General features: G+C 32.9%; 1 protein-coding gene across 1 annotated transcript; it reads left to right on the forward strand.

Moving 5' to 3' along the window:
- The first annotated feature begins 381 nt into the window (after nucleotides 1–381).
- LOC107482119 (cytochrome P450 78A5) lies at nucleotides 382–2,713 on the forward strand. The gene is made up of 2 exons (XM_021139518.2): nucleotides 382–1,415; nucleotides 1,625–2,713. Exons 1-2 carry the CDS (start codon nucleotides 474–476, stop codon nucleotides 2,237–2,239), a joined length of 1,557 nt encoding a protein of 518 aa, XP_020995177.1. The 5' UTR covers nucleotides 382–473; the 3' UTR covers nucleotides 2,240–2,713.
- Nucleotides 2,714–15,753: the final 13,040 nt, after the last annotated feature.

Here is a 15,753-nt window from a genome sequence, read left to right on the forward strand (position 1 = left end):
AGCTTCTTGTAGCTTCCCATCTATAGTATATAATTTCAATAATTGAGTCGTGAACATTATAAATTCCTTCCTCTTTTTATAGCATGGTTACGGGGTATCATTACCATAATAACCTCTTAATTAACTCTTCAAAGAAAATATGGTAATAATTTTTCAGGATAAAAAGAAGGGTAGATGTATGTGGGTGTGGTGTGATTCTGACATAAAGTGTGGGGGAAGTTGTTGTTAATTAGACATGAGAGAATATTGTACACGTCATAACTCATAATATAAGCGCAAAGTGGTTGCCAACTTAACTATGGTTAAGCTCCTTAACCACACATCCTTAACCTCTACTCAAAGGCCACACTATATATACATGCTGTAGCCCCATGACACACGTCCATCTCTCACATTAATCATTATTATTCACTCTTTCTAGCTACCTCTTCTAATCCATAATTAACCCAAGTTTTAATTATTTTAATCTCATTATGCTTAAGTCCAAGCCAACAACACTTCTTCTCATAACACTCGCTTCGTTATTCTTATTCCAAAGCTCACTCTCTTCTTTCTCTTTCTTACTCTTCACTCTCTTGCTCTTCGCTCTTTCTCTTAACTACTGGCTTGTCCCCGGAGGTTTTGCATGGAGGAACCACAGAGACCTCTCTGGTCCCATGGGTTGGCCCTTGTTGGGTTCTCTACCTCAAATGGGTTCCCTGGCACACGCAAAACTCGCTTCCATGGCTACAAACTTGAAGGCGAAGAGGCTCATGGCGTTCAGTCTTGGCTCCACACCGGTTATCATAAGCAGTCACCCTGAAACCGCAAGGGAGATTCTCTTCGGTTCTTCATTCTCCGATCGACCAATCAAAACTTCTGCAAAAACCCTAATGTTCGAGCGCGCCATTGGTTTCGCCCCTTCCGGAACCTACTGGCGCCACCTGAGAAGAATCGCCGCTTTCCACATGTTCTCTCCTAAAAATATTCAGAGCTTGGAGAATCTGCGGCATCGCCTGGCTTCTGAGATGGCGGTGAAAGCAATGGGGATGATGGAGGAGAAAGGGTTTGTGGAAGTTCGTAGTGTGTTTCAGGAAGGCTCTCTGAGCAACATTCTGGAGAGTGTGTTTGGTTCTTCTTCTTCGTTGATTAGTGAGGAGTTGGGAGATATGGTGAAAGAAGGGTATGAATTAATCCATATGTTTAACTTGGAAGATTATTTTCCATTGTTGAAGTTTGTTGACTTTTATGGTGTGAAGAGAAGGTGTCACAGATTGGCCAGTCAGGTTAAAAGTGTGGTTGGTAACATTGTGGATCAAAGAAAAAAGTGTCCCCAATCGTTGCTTCGAAACAATCACGATTTTCTTAGCACTTTACTTTCACTGCCTAATAAGGAAGAAAGCTTAGCTGATTCGGATATGGTCGCTATTCTTTGGGTAAGTTTTATTAACAGTGAAAACTCACGAGCAGTCAACTTCACGTGTAGTTGATAGTTTTCACTAAATAGAAATTTAGTAACATCATTTAACAAATCTTAATTATTAACTTCATGTGAAATCGATTGTATGTAAATTTCTACTTAATTTGAATATAATCAACAATGATTGATTGACATTATTTATTTAAAATTTTGAATTTGGTGCAGGAAATGATATTTAGAGGAACAGACACAGTGGCCATATTACTGGAATGGATCATGGCAAGGATGGTACTTCACCAGGACATACAAATGAAAGCCCGCCAAGAGATTGACACGTGTGTTGGCCAAAATGGTCACGTGCAAGATTCCCACATTCCCAACCTCCCTTACCTTCAGGCCATAGTCAAAGAGGTACTCCGCTTGCACCCGCCGGGCCCATTGCTATCATGGGCCCGCCTAGCTGTTCACGATGTCCACGTGGACAAAGTCTTTGTGCCAGCTGGCACAACTGCAATGGTTAACATGTGGGCTATATCGCATGACTCTTCTATATGGGAAGAGCCTTGGGCTTTCAAGCCCGAACGATTCTTGAAGGAAGATATATCCATTATGGGCTCAGACTTGAGGCTAGCGCCGTTTGGTGCAGGGCGTAGGGTGTGCCCGGGGAGAGCGTTGGGCTTAGCCACTGTCCATATCTGGCTTGCACGGCTTCTCCACCATTTCGTCTGGCTTCCCACGGCACAACCCGTGGATCTTTCCGAAAATCTCAGGCTTTCTCTCGAGATGAAGACACCTTTGCGTTGCCGACTAGTTCCTAGACATAACTACGTAAGCCCTTAAGCCCAAATGTGCACAAATTGGAATCTATTATAGCTTGTCAAGTTATTCCATATTTATCTCTCTTAAAAATATTTCTATATCGTTATGAAACTCATCTCTAAGTTTTATCCTCTATTTTCACCTAGCTATTATTAGATTATTAGATACAGATAGAACCCCGACCTAGCTAGCTAATATAAGTTAGTCTTTAGTATTTGAATAAGGTGAAAACTCAGGTGCAGTCGACTTCACCTGAAGTTGATCGCTGAGAGTCGTTAGATGATTTGATTGATTTGACTAAATTTTCATCTAACAACTCTCAACTATTAACTTTACGCAAGATTTACTACACCTGAATTTTCACCTTCGAATAAATATGCGAGTTTGGCAGAAATTAATGTACGGATTAAGAGAAGAGATTACGTGTCCCTTTAAACTTGTAAAATGTAAATTACTGTATGCAATGAAGTTGTTCTCTAGTTTCTTCTCCAATAATATATGATCTTTCTCCTCTCGATTTTTTTCTCGTTAATTACTCACACAACAAAAGTACAAAGATTAGTACAAGTTGCGAGATCGCAAGGCGTTTATCAAAGTACACAACGGAAAGCAATAGACGTAACTGTCCACATGCACAAGATATCATTAATTATATATTATATGTAAAAACTGTATTTTACAGGTTTATTCTATTAATATTTGTGTGCCAGAAATTATTCAAAGATGAATGTAAGTTATGTCTGTAAAATTTGAAAATTAAATAAAACTAATTGAAACCTTAAACTTGCAAACACGTCATATATTGGGATAAACATCTAAGAATATAAGGTGATGGAATCAAAATCTTTTCCACGCATACATGTATAAAAGAGAATAGTTTTTTGTGGATAGATAATGAGCTGATGAAGGGAGAAAAAAGAACGAAAAAAGCAATATCTACTATCTAGTACTTAGTTTTTTGTTTGAGATATATGTCCCACCACCACTAGCCTAAGCTTGATTGAATAATGAACATACATATAATTCGATATACGCTTAGCTTGTTAATATAAGCTTTAATTTATGAAAACCAAATCAACTGTATGTTACTGGTTCTCATTATATTTAGTTGTCTTCATGCGTTTGTACGTGACTGCTAAAAGCACTGAATTATTTAAATCCTTATCTTTGAATAATAATATTTAAAAGATAATAAAAAATTAATTTAAACAGTCTAAAATTATATTATTTAATATTCGTTAATTACTATTAGAATAATTGTACCATTTTCGATGTAATAAATATATAATTATAGATATTATATATATATAGCAGACATCATATATTTTTTGTAATTTGAAGTGCCAAAAAAGATATAGTCAGGTAAAGATGTTTTTTATGATCATTTAAGAGTCTTTGGATGCAAAGCCTTTGTTCATATTCCAAAAGATGAGAGATCCAAGTTTAATGTAAAGACTAGGCAATGTATTTTTATTGGCTATGACATGGATGAGTTTGGTTACAGATTTTATGATTCTGTTAATGAGAAGATGATTCAAAGTAGAGATATTGTCTTTGCTGAAAACTAAACATTGAAGGATATGGATAATAAAGAGAAGCCAATGGTTTAGTCTAATAATGATTTTTCTGACTTGGATATTACTCCCTCTATGCCTATAGTGAAAGACGGTAGAGTTGAAGTTCAACATAATAAGCATGATACAGGTGCATGTAAAGATAGAACAGTTGATCTGATGCTTGTTGAAGTTGGTGATGATGATCATGATGAACAGTCAACTTAAAAAATTTCTGCAAATGTACTCAGAAGGTCCACAAGAGAAAGAAAGTCCTCATTAATACATTTTTCACGTGAGTTTGTTTTGTTGACTGATGGGGGAGAACCTGAATGTTTCGGAGAGGCTGTTGAAGATGTAAGCATGCTTAAAACTATGCAAGAAGAAATGAAGTCCTTACTTGAGAATGATACCTATGAGTTGGTGAAGCTACCTAAGGGTGTGAGAGTTTTAAAGAACAAATGGTATTCATAATCAATAATGAAGAACACAATTCTAAGTCTTGGTATAAAGCTAGATTGGTTATTAAAGGATTTAGTTAGAAAAAAGATGTTGATTATGAGGAGATTTTTTTTCCTATTATGAAGATGTCATTCATTCGTACGTTGTACTTGTATTAGCAGTTTCTCTTGATTTGGAGATTGAGTAAATGGATGTAAATACAATTTTTTTTCATGATAATTTGGACAAAAAATCTACATAGAGTTATCGGAGGACTTCATTGCTAAAGAAAAAGAAGGATTTGCGTGCAAGTTTAAGAAGATCGTATTTATAGATTGAAGCAAGCTTCAAGACAATGGTATAAAAAATTTGAATCTGTTATAGAGGAGTATGGTTATCGTAAGACAACTTCAAACCATTGTGTATTTGTGCGAAAATTATCTGATGGTGATTTTATCATTTTTTTGCTTTATGTGGATGATATTTTAATTATTGGTAAGAATGCTTTGAGAATTCATGAGTTGAAGAAATAGTTGAGCAAGTTCTTTGTTATGAAGAACTTGGGTCCTGCCAAACAGATTTTGGGTATGACTATTACTTGTTATATAGATTCTAAGAAGCTTTATTTGTCACAGAAAAAGTACATAAAGAAGGTGTTTCAAAGATTGGTATGAATAATTCCAAATGTGTCGTTAGTTCTTTTGATCCTCATTTTAAGTTGAGTACCAAACAGTATCCAACCACAGATGAAGAGAAACAAGCAATGGATTAAATTTTTTATGCTTCAGCTATTGGAAGCTTGATGTATGATATGGTGTGCACTAGACCAGACATTACTCATGCGGTTGGTACTGTGAGTCGTTTCCTGTCTAATTCAGGTAAAGAACACTAGAATGATGTTAAATGGATTATGAGATATCTCAAAAGTACAACTAACTTAAGTTTGAATTTTGGTGTGAGAAATCTTTACTAGTTGGTTTTACTAATGCAGACATGGCAGGAGATGTTGATTCTCAAAAATCTACTTCAGATTATTTGGTCAAATTTGCAGGGAAAGCTATTTCATGGCAATCAAGGCTACAAAAATGGGTTGCACTTTCTACTACAAAGGCATAATTTATTGCAGCAATTGAAGCATGTAAATAGTTGTTGTGGATGAAAAAGTTTCTTAAAGAGCTTGGTTTCAAGCAAGACCATTATGTGTTGTTGTGTGATAGTCAAAGTACTATTCATTTCGCTAAGAATTTTACTTTTCATGCAAGATTTAAACATATCGATGTTAAGTATCATTAGATACGAGATGTGTTAAATTTCAAGTTGTTGGAACTTGAAAAAATTCACACTGATGATAATGGTGCTGATATGATGACAAAAGCATTGTCAAGAGATAAGTTTGAAATATGTTGTTTGATCGCCGTGATGACGAGACCCTCCACCTAGTCGAGAAGGGAGAGATTTGTTGAATTTTTTCTTTTCTTTGTGAGGTCCAAACTCAATTTTTTGGAGTATCTCTTTGCACCCATTGTATCACAACCCTAATCAGATTTTTTGGATCATTGAGAGTGAGAGAGAGCAGCCATCAAAGTGAGAGAGAAGAGGAAAAACAAAATTTTTATTTTTATGTAGAGCATCAGATTTAAAACGACAATTTCTCATTCTTTCATCATTGGATCAGCCTGAAATTTGAACTACAGTTTCATCTCATCTTATTCTTTATTCTAAACGATGGAGATTTTAATTGGAGTTCTAAAGAAGAAGACATTTGTTTCAGACAGTAGCTCTATTATTGGGTATTTTTCATCTTCTTATTATTCATATGTAAGCTTTGATATTTTAGTGTTTAAGTTAATTATATACACAATTTATACTTTATTTAAGACTCTCTTACATTTCATATTTAATTATAGTATAATTATTTTTTAAATTTTGGTAACTTGTGATTATTATTTCTTACTAAAAAATTTTTACGTTAAAATATTGGTATTAATATATTTACTTCTTTATACTATCTTATTATGTTGTGAATATTTTCATATTATTATATTTTTATTATTACTTTAATTAATATATTTACTTCTTTATGCTATCTTATTATGTTGTGAAATATTATTTTTGTATTAAATATTTGTGTTAATTCAGCTGTATGACCTTTTCAACCCCATAACATAAGTTTCAAGGCTAACAAAATTATGAAATAAAAGATTCTGCCATTGCCAAAATAATGATAGGCAAAGCATATCACGCTACACGCCCACATCGTCTACATCAAAGAATTCAATCATCACGATGAGTCGATGAATTTTTTATCCAAGACCTAAACTTGACTACTAATTATTCTGTGAATAATCTTCATCCTTTTCCATTTGCAAGTGGGTTGTAATTTTATGCTTATTTGTTTCCAAAAATAAATTTCAACTTTTCTTATTAAATTTAATTAATATCTTATTAGTTAAAAATAGCACATTTTCCCCCTGCATTTTTCCACAAAAAAGTGAAGGAAATACTTTGTTTACAAAAATTAACACAAAGAATATCAATGTATAAAATGTGTACATAATTTTTTTTATAAAGTATGTTTATTTTTAAAAAAAATTAAGTTTTGAATTAAAACTTAATTAGTGATTTCTTCATATTTATCGTGAGTGAAGTAATAGAATCACTCATGAAAAATTATGTTTTATTGACAAAATTATCCATGTGAGTATGTATATATAGTAATGCACTATATATTGAAAAATAACAGTAAATCCAGAAAATATGTTTTTATGTTAATAGTTTATGTAAATTAGTTTGCTGAGTTACGTTCAATATAATGTCCCATTTATATAAATACAAACAACTTATTAAATAAGGAAAAGTATATGGAACCAACTAATAATCAGCCAAAAATAGAACAACATAATTAATTATAATTAGTTTTATTAATTTATAATTTAATTTATTTTTTAAATTATTGTTGACCACGTTTAAAACATGAGAGAAGATATACTAGTAATAGAAGAGAATCATAGAACAGATGTTTTGATCATTCATTAGTTGATTTCATATAATTAATTATGTTTTATTAATGCGTAACACATGAAACATAGAAATCATATCCAAAACCATCCAATTTATAAGAAAAAGAAACATCCGTGTACCTATCAGTAGCAACATTCGGTTAAAATCACCGGTGTCTCTGGTTTACCGGTTGACTGGTTCTTGGCTTATATAGAGTTGGTTCTTAGCATTGTTGATTAAATAAATATGAAAAGCCTTTGCTAAGCCAATGAGATCCAATGAGATCATGCATATGTGCTAAGCAATAACTTAATGGCGAAGAACAGACATTCATAGATTTTGATCTCGTCTTTAATTCTCTTCCATGTCGCCCTTTAATTAGTGGAATTTTTGTAATCCCATGATGTCTATTTTTCAAAATAAAAGCGCCATTTGTATAAAAAAAAATCGGCAACTAAATCCACGATTTTATTAATATATATTTTATATTTATAGTTGATTTTTTTTTTATATATATGACATATTTGTTTTTAAGATTACAAACTCTTTTAAGTTGTGGAGAGAGTGTAATGCATCTTAAGATTGACAAAATGATCATTAGAGTATAGTTGATGCTTAATTTTGTGAAAAACTTGGTTCTCTAAAAAATTATTGAAAAGTAGTATTTAATTATTAGACTAAAGATATATTAATTTAAGGCATGCCCCCAAAGTTTTGGCTTTAATTTTCTAATCCAAATGAAATGTTTCTTTTATAGTACAGTCTTACAGCATGAAAGGCAAAACCCTTTGTTCCTTTTGAAGCACAAACATACTCATAGTTCCAATAATCATATTAATGCTCCACAAATCTATTGTCTTATTGAATTGGGTCCCCACGTTGCATCACTAAAAGTTAACCGTTTCTTTCAGGCGTGTTTATGTACCATTAATTCTATCCATCATATTGTATATGCAAACTCACATACAAAAGATTCTACATTATCCTTTCACACAGGGAATGTTAATTAATTTTCTTATAAATATATTAGAGGAAGAATGCTAGAGAGTCATAATTTATTATTTTTAATTATTAATTAATTATTAATATTTAAAAATAAAAAATAAAGTATATTATTAAATTATTAAACTAAAAAAATTAAATTAAAAAATTTAGATTAAAATAATAACCAAAAATAATAAATTTTATGATGATGATCTTTAACATTTCTCATACACCATATTAGAAACTGACCTTATTATTTAATTTGTATGCTTATATTTTATCTGCATGTATTGTTGCATTCAAATAATGCGCTCGAGGTACGTAGCATGCATATACAGTGATATCAGTCCAAGTGAATATGACATCAGTAGCATAAGAGCATATTATATATATAATTTTAAATCATTATTGAATCCATTAATTCTAAACAAATTAAAGAAGGTGGATTGATTGTCAATTACAAAAGAATCATCAGAATATAAATTATATGTTCTAATTGAAAAAGGTTAAGTATTAACAGTTTTTCGTCATAGCTAATATTACTATTTTCATTTTTTTCTTTTTCACAAAAAAAGAGAGAAAAAATTTAAAATTAGCATTTTAAGATTAAATAATCGGACAAAAAAGGAGTTTTTTTTTTTTGCAATTGGATTCTCCACAACTACAAAACTCCTTAGTAAGAATGAGATTATTCCATCTCAACATCTTTTAAGATATTGATAGAATTTGTTCTTTAAAAAGCACAGTACAATAAAAATTGGAAGTTGTGTTTGGGGTCGGTGATATGTAGCATAATTTGTTTTATTATTATTGTTTATATTTTAATCCAAAAATATAGTCATATCTTAAATGAATAAAAGTCCACTCAAAAGAGTTGGTCTTTTTTACACTTATTCGATCTTATAGAGGTTCGGTACAACAACAAGCAGCTCAACTCTACTTCTCTGAACAAATAACTAACTCTTAAGATATCTTCCATTTATTTAAAGAGAAGATCTCAACAATTTTTTTAGAAAAAGACAACGGTCATCCATTATCAAAGATGAAACTACTCTAAAAGGTGGTTATTTACTCTACAATAAATACACTGGCACTCTCAAGTTTATTCAGGACTCAATCTACTAAAAACCTGCTTTAAACCCTTGCTAATTTAAGCATTGAAGTCCCTTGTAGGTACCACCTCCACCTTCTCACAAGGAACTTGGATGTCAGCACTTCGGCACTAATAGAAGTCGAACGCTGCTTCAAAAGGATTTTGGACATCACGTTCAGGCCAAAAAACAACCGTGTTTTAGATAGGGAGTTTTAACGAGACACCATAGCAAGAACTAAGGATTACTGATAAAGAAAACTATTAGTAGCAACGCAACTTATGTAAATCATTTTCTCATTAATGATATTTCATTTTTCTACTAATTTTTCACTAAAACACACTAATTTAACTCGAAAAATCGCAAAAATTATTGCCTGACCTAGGTGGTCGGCAAGATAAAGTGACAAGGTCTAAATTAATGTAAGAAGATATATAAGCATATCGTGATCATACCTCATTAAAACTTAAAAAAAGGCGAGCCCGAAATGAATTAAAAAAGCAACTTATTAAAACCGACTACTTAAAGTTAGAGCGAAGCTAACTAAGGGAAGCATACAATCCCGACCCTACAAGAAAGATCAATGTCGCGACCAACTTACTTTGACCGACATCTTCAACAACTTAACAAAATCAGTATCGAATAGTTATCAAGTGACTTAACGGAAATATTTACTAAGTCACAAAAACACTATAGAAACAACTATGCCAACTAAAGACAATCCAAGAAAAGATGTTAAAAAGATATTTGTACAAAAAACCACCACAAATCAGAGTAGTGGAAAAATGTTTTTTGAGCAAAGTATCAAAGCGAAGAAATAAAGTATCCAAACTACAAATATTACAAAGTAAATTGTTCACAAAGACCCACAAGTTGAGCCATCCAAATTCTGAAAATTGAAATTAAGTTGGATTGGTCTGCTCACTGAAAGTCATATTGGAGGTATCTTCGGGCTACACAGAGGAAGTCAGGAGAGTTTCAGGCTGAGAGGGAATAAGCTCGTCTTCTATCCGAGTCGGAAAGCTCTGAGAAGCTCCCTCAACTCGGACTTCCGAAGTCTTTGGGTCGAACATATGAGTGCCTTCATCGTCTTTAGGCGCGGGGACAATCTTTCCATCAATCACGATCATGTCAGGGCTAATGAGGAGGAGGTCTACCTCGGAAGCTATAACTCAAAACTGGGCTTTCATATTCTCAACTAACTCATTCATTCCTTGAGCTATAATTTCCTCCAAATCTACATACCTCTCCCTTGAGTTGGCTACCTCATCTACCAAATTCAGCTTTTCTCCAAATACTCTAGTATAGCTCTCCTCAACCTTCTTCTTTAAGCCCTCTGCCATGGCACAAGGGGCTTCAGATTGCTTCACCCTCTTTCGAGCCTTGGTAAGGTCAGAAACAAGTGCCTCATTTTCACCCTTCCACTCCTTTTTTGACTACCTCAAAGACGCCACTTCAGCTTGCAGGTCGGCCATAGTGCACCTAGTGGCGCCAACGGAAGTCTTCTCTAATTCCCTTAGCAAAGCTAAGCATACCCCAGCCGTCCAAATTTAACCTCAGGCAAGTACTTGAAGATGGTTCTTTACGGAAACATCATTCATACTAATAAAGCTATGTGGAAGGATGTGTTTCTCACAAAATTCTATACCATTAAAGTCCGGTTCATAAACGCTTCTCGATTCAGAAGTCTTACGTTTTTTAGACTTAGGCTCGAAAAAAGGAGGTGCAAGAAAAATTATTTGATTACCATAGTTAAAGGGAGGAGTGAGAGGACGAGGAATTGGATCGGGAGTAACCTTAATGGAGACAGAGGCACCTGAGTCCGACTTGAAAGGAGAAGGAAGATCGCTGACTCGCCAGCTTCTTTTAATTGAATAGTTCGGGCAATAGCATTCTTCCTAGCAGAACGAAGAGTTTTCATAGCTGCCGACTTCCCAATCATTTTTTCTGCATGATATCAAAGTCGGATCACATTAGCCAACAAAACAATCAATAAAATTGTTTCTATATAATGAAAAGAATGCTACCTAGCTCAGATTGAATTTGGCGTGAATTTTCTAAATATTTCTTGGTGTCTAGATTAGGAGCTCGGCCCCAACATTCCTGAAATAAGGCGACTACACTTTCCTCAACCTCATCCAAGTCATCCAAGCTGTACTTAATAACTATATGTTTTTCTCCCAATACAAGTTAAAAAGGGGCTCATCCCTCTCATCCAGGAAGAAAAGTCGGACACCTTCAACAGATCGAATTTTAAAGAAGTAATTTTTAAAGTCGTGGAAAGAGTTATCAAAAATGACAAAGACCTTCCTCCCTTGAACAGCTCGGAAGGAGATCCACCCTTGCGTCTTAAAACTAAAAGTTTGGTAAGTACAAAAAGGTAAAAAAAAAAAACTTTAACAAAATGGGGGACGTCGAGTTCATAACAGAGGAGTTGATAAATTTTCAAAAAATCCCAAAATTTGAGTGAAGCTGGGAAGGAGCGACTTTACATAGCTTGAGGACCTTGGACTCAAAGTCGGCAAAAGAAAGGCTAATTCCCAACTTTGTAAAAAAGCATTCATACAAGTATAGGAAATGGCGTTCCGACTTGTCAAGTCGTGAAAAGCAAACCTTTTTTTAAGGTTCAGCAACTATGATGCCTACGAAAGGTCTCAGCATACTCATTATCAATATCGAAAATGACAGAAAGAACAGATATATCTACTTAAGTTAAGTCGAATGAAACTTTAAACGATATGTTGAGAATTACTGAACGAGACATAAAAGCTACACCTACAATACAACAAAAGAAGATCATCACAACAAGTCAAAAAGTCAAGTACAACAACACAAGCATTAGGCAAGTCCGCAAGAGGTCAGGTCATCTTCAAACAACCCCAAAAAACGTTATATTTCTTACAACCTCTTGTACACAAAACAAATACACAACATTACCAGACGTGGAAATGGCGCCATTTTCAAGAGATAAAATAGTACCATTTGGGGACAACACAGAGAAAATTTCCACACTCAGATTCACAGCGGTAACAACAATTAAAGTTCAAAACAAAGAAAGTAAATTCTCAAAATTGATTTTCGACATACAAAGAAAAACACAGAACTCCCAAACATACAAATAATCATTGCCATCCTTCCAGTAATAACAATAAAAAATGATTCAAAAACAAGAATACAGCAAAGAAAGCTCAAAGGTTAATAGAACCAATCTTGAGAAAACAGCAAACACACGAACGTTTCATACGAAGTAAGGATTCAGAATGGATAAGCTTTGAAAAGTTGTAATGAAGAAAATGAAAAGTCTGAAGAAAGGGAGAGGGATGAACAAAAAACGTTTCAGAAGGAGCGAAAAAAGAAGAAAGAGAAAGGGTTTGGTATTTATAAGACACTAAGGGTAAAAGAATAATTTCATACACCTTTCGTTTATGGCGCACAATTACTAAGGTAACTATAGAGTAACGTGCACAGAATTACAAAAAGACGTAACGCCTCGAATTTCAAAACATGTTGAATTTCAAAACACGTCAAGTACCCGACTTATTCCCAAAAAAGGTAGTTTGTCCGATTTGATGTTCTAATCCACAAGAAATTAGTCTAATCTACAAATGCTCAAATCCAACCTAGTAAAGTTCGGACTCAAGCAGGAGTACTGCTCTTACCATGACCTAAAAATATAGCCAGGTCCTAAATGAATAAAAGTCCATCCAAGAGAGTTAGCCTCATCTACACTTACCCTACCTCATATAGGTCGGGTGCAACGACAAACAACTCAGCTTTATGTATCTGAACAAATAACTAACTCTTAATATATCTCCCATTTATCTAGAATGGAGATCTCAACAACTTTTCTAAAAAAATGGAACGGTCATTCACCATCAAAGGTGGAACTACTCTAAAGGTAGTTATATACTCTACTATAAATATATTGACACCTTCAGGTATATTTAGAAGCTAATTTGCTAAAAATCTATTTTAAATCTTTGCTAACTTAATTATCAGAGTCCTTTACAGGTACCATCTTCACCTATTCACGAGAAATTCTGACGGCGACACTTCGACACCAATAAAAGTTGAATACTGCTTTAAACAGAATCTAGATCTCACGTTCAAACTAAAAAATAATTCCATTTATTTATCCTCGAAACAATTATGTATAACACGACATGAGAATATATCAATATACCAACGCATAACAGCATCAAAATTCTGTAAAGAAATTTCTCATATCTTATATATATCGCAGTAAGTACATTTTTATTGAAAAATAGCGTCTACAAACTTGTTTTATAAATTAAAAATAGTTCATATTTAGTTTATTTGGGTTTCTTTTAGTCCGCAAGCCCATCCTTTCATAAAAAAAAATATTATGGAAAAAAAAGTATGTAAGTTTTATATGTAAAATAGAGGATGTATTCAAATTTAAAATGACTTCATATTCGAATCATATATGTATAACAATTAATATGCACTATGTTTATGTAAAAAATATCAACTAAATAAATTATTAGTATGAAATATATATTAAAAATAAATTAATAAAATATATATTTATATACAAATATATAGTAATTAATTTGAAAGATGGATAATTTTTTATGTATATATAATTTTTTTTAACAATTACTAACAATACAACAAAATAACTTTTAAACGAATTGAAACTATATGAGAGTGTTACTCTATGCTCTTTTAAGGATTTTAAATTATCAACTATATTATTGAAAAAGAAAGCTATATTACCACTAAAATAGTCATTCTAATAAAATATATATTAATATATAAAAACATTCATTAAAATATATAAAATAATATATATATTTATACACAAACACATCTATTAACTAAGCATTTTTTGGTCCATAAGTATTAAAAAAACGCCATAGAAGATAAAAGAAGGACTATATGGGAGTTAAAAAAAATCGTCATATGCATCAGTGCATCACCCTATAAGCAAACAACATGGCTTCAGTCCAAGAAAGTCCATGAGCGTGTTTTTGGAAAGCCTATTATGTAGTGATGCTTATTAGGCTTTAGTCCACTTATATTATGGAAATTGGATATGCAAACCTTGGACTGAGGTCCACAAAAAAAAAACCTTGGACTGCAACTGCATGTACTAGAAGAGTACATAAGGGTTCAAACTTCAAACCCTAGCTACGACTCCTGACCAAAAAAGAAAATCCTAGGCATAACTGGAAAGTGGTTCTATGAAACCCATGGAGAGGGAAGGAGGTATGTGTGTATTAGGGTGTATGACCAAAAAGAAAATCTCTATCATTGTGGAACCGATTCGGGTGCATGTTAGGGGCAATTTGGAAGGTAGAACCCTCCAAGCTTAGACATGTGTTAATGGAACAAAGACACAACTTTTTTTACCAAAAAAAAACAACAAAGACACAACTTCTAACAAAAAAAAAAACCACAACTTATTACAAAGTTGCCAGCCAGCCGAACCCATTCTCTATTATTCGCGATAAAATGGTCCCGGCCCTTTTGATTTTCACTTTTCAGCAGTCTTTTCTCTCCTCTTTGTCTGTATCTATTTTTTTATTTTTTATTTTCAGTATTTTGATGAGTAGTTGCTTTCTTCTGGGTTTTTAACTCCCTTATTACTAGATAAATAAAATATTTAGTAGTTAATACCAAAAAATATATATATTTAGTAGTGACAAGGTAAAATAAAATTTAAAAATATTATTTATATATTAAAATTAATTACTAAATTAATTATTATATATTTGTATATAAATATATACAATTTAATTTATTTTTAATATATATTTTATTTTAATATTTAATTTTAATAATTAATTTTGATAAAAATTTTTTATGATTGAATAAAGTTATACTCAAATTCGTTCATTGAAATTTGTTCATTCAATTACTGCAGCTTCGGCTCTACTACTTTTTTTTTTGTGGACCTAAACTTGCTGCTGCGGCTGGTTGCTCAGTGCTCTCACCTCCCAAAAAGAGGTCCTTACATCATCAACTTAAGTTTTACTCTCACACCCTAATATTCCTAAATTTAATATTGACTAAATATAATTATCGTGAAGAAGTCACCAATTTATTATTGTCATTATCTTTTGTTAATTTTAAACTTGTGACTACAAGTAAAGGTTTACAATCCTTACAGATCAGAAGAAGAAAAAAGGGCCCAAATGGGCGATTATGATTGAAGATAAAAAAGAGTGCCAATAAGGCAATAAGATATCGTGTGGAGATGTGACACGTGGCGCATCATGGTGGAAGGATGTGGACAGCGCCCATACTTTACTTTTAACGACTCCCATCACTTTGGGATTCGGATTTTCAAAGTTCAGTGGTGGGCCCTCAAACCGTCTTCACTCTTCACCCTTCACTCACCGTAGATCGTTACGTACAATGATACGAACTCGTTGCATCTTACGGTTTAAAATAGCAACTACTTAAATAAAGACTTTTAAAATATATTTTTTTTAAATAT

Source organism: Arachis duranensis, chromosome 3, assembly GCF_000817695.3.
Source record: "Arachis duranensis cultivar V14167 chromosome 3, aradu.V14167.gnm2.J7QH, whole genome shotgun sequence".
In the NCBI taxonomy this organism is placed as follows: domain Eukaryota; kingdom Viridiplantae; phylum Streptophyta; class Magnoliopsida; order Fabales; family Fabaceae; genus Arachis; species Arachis duranensis.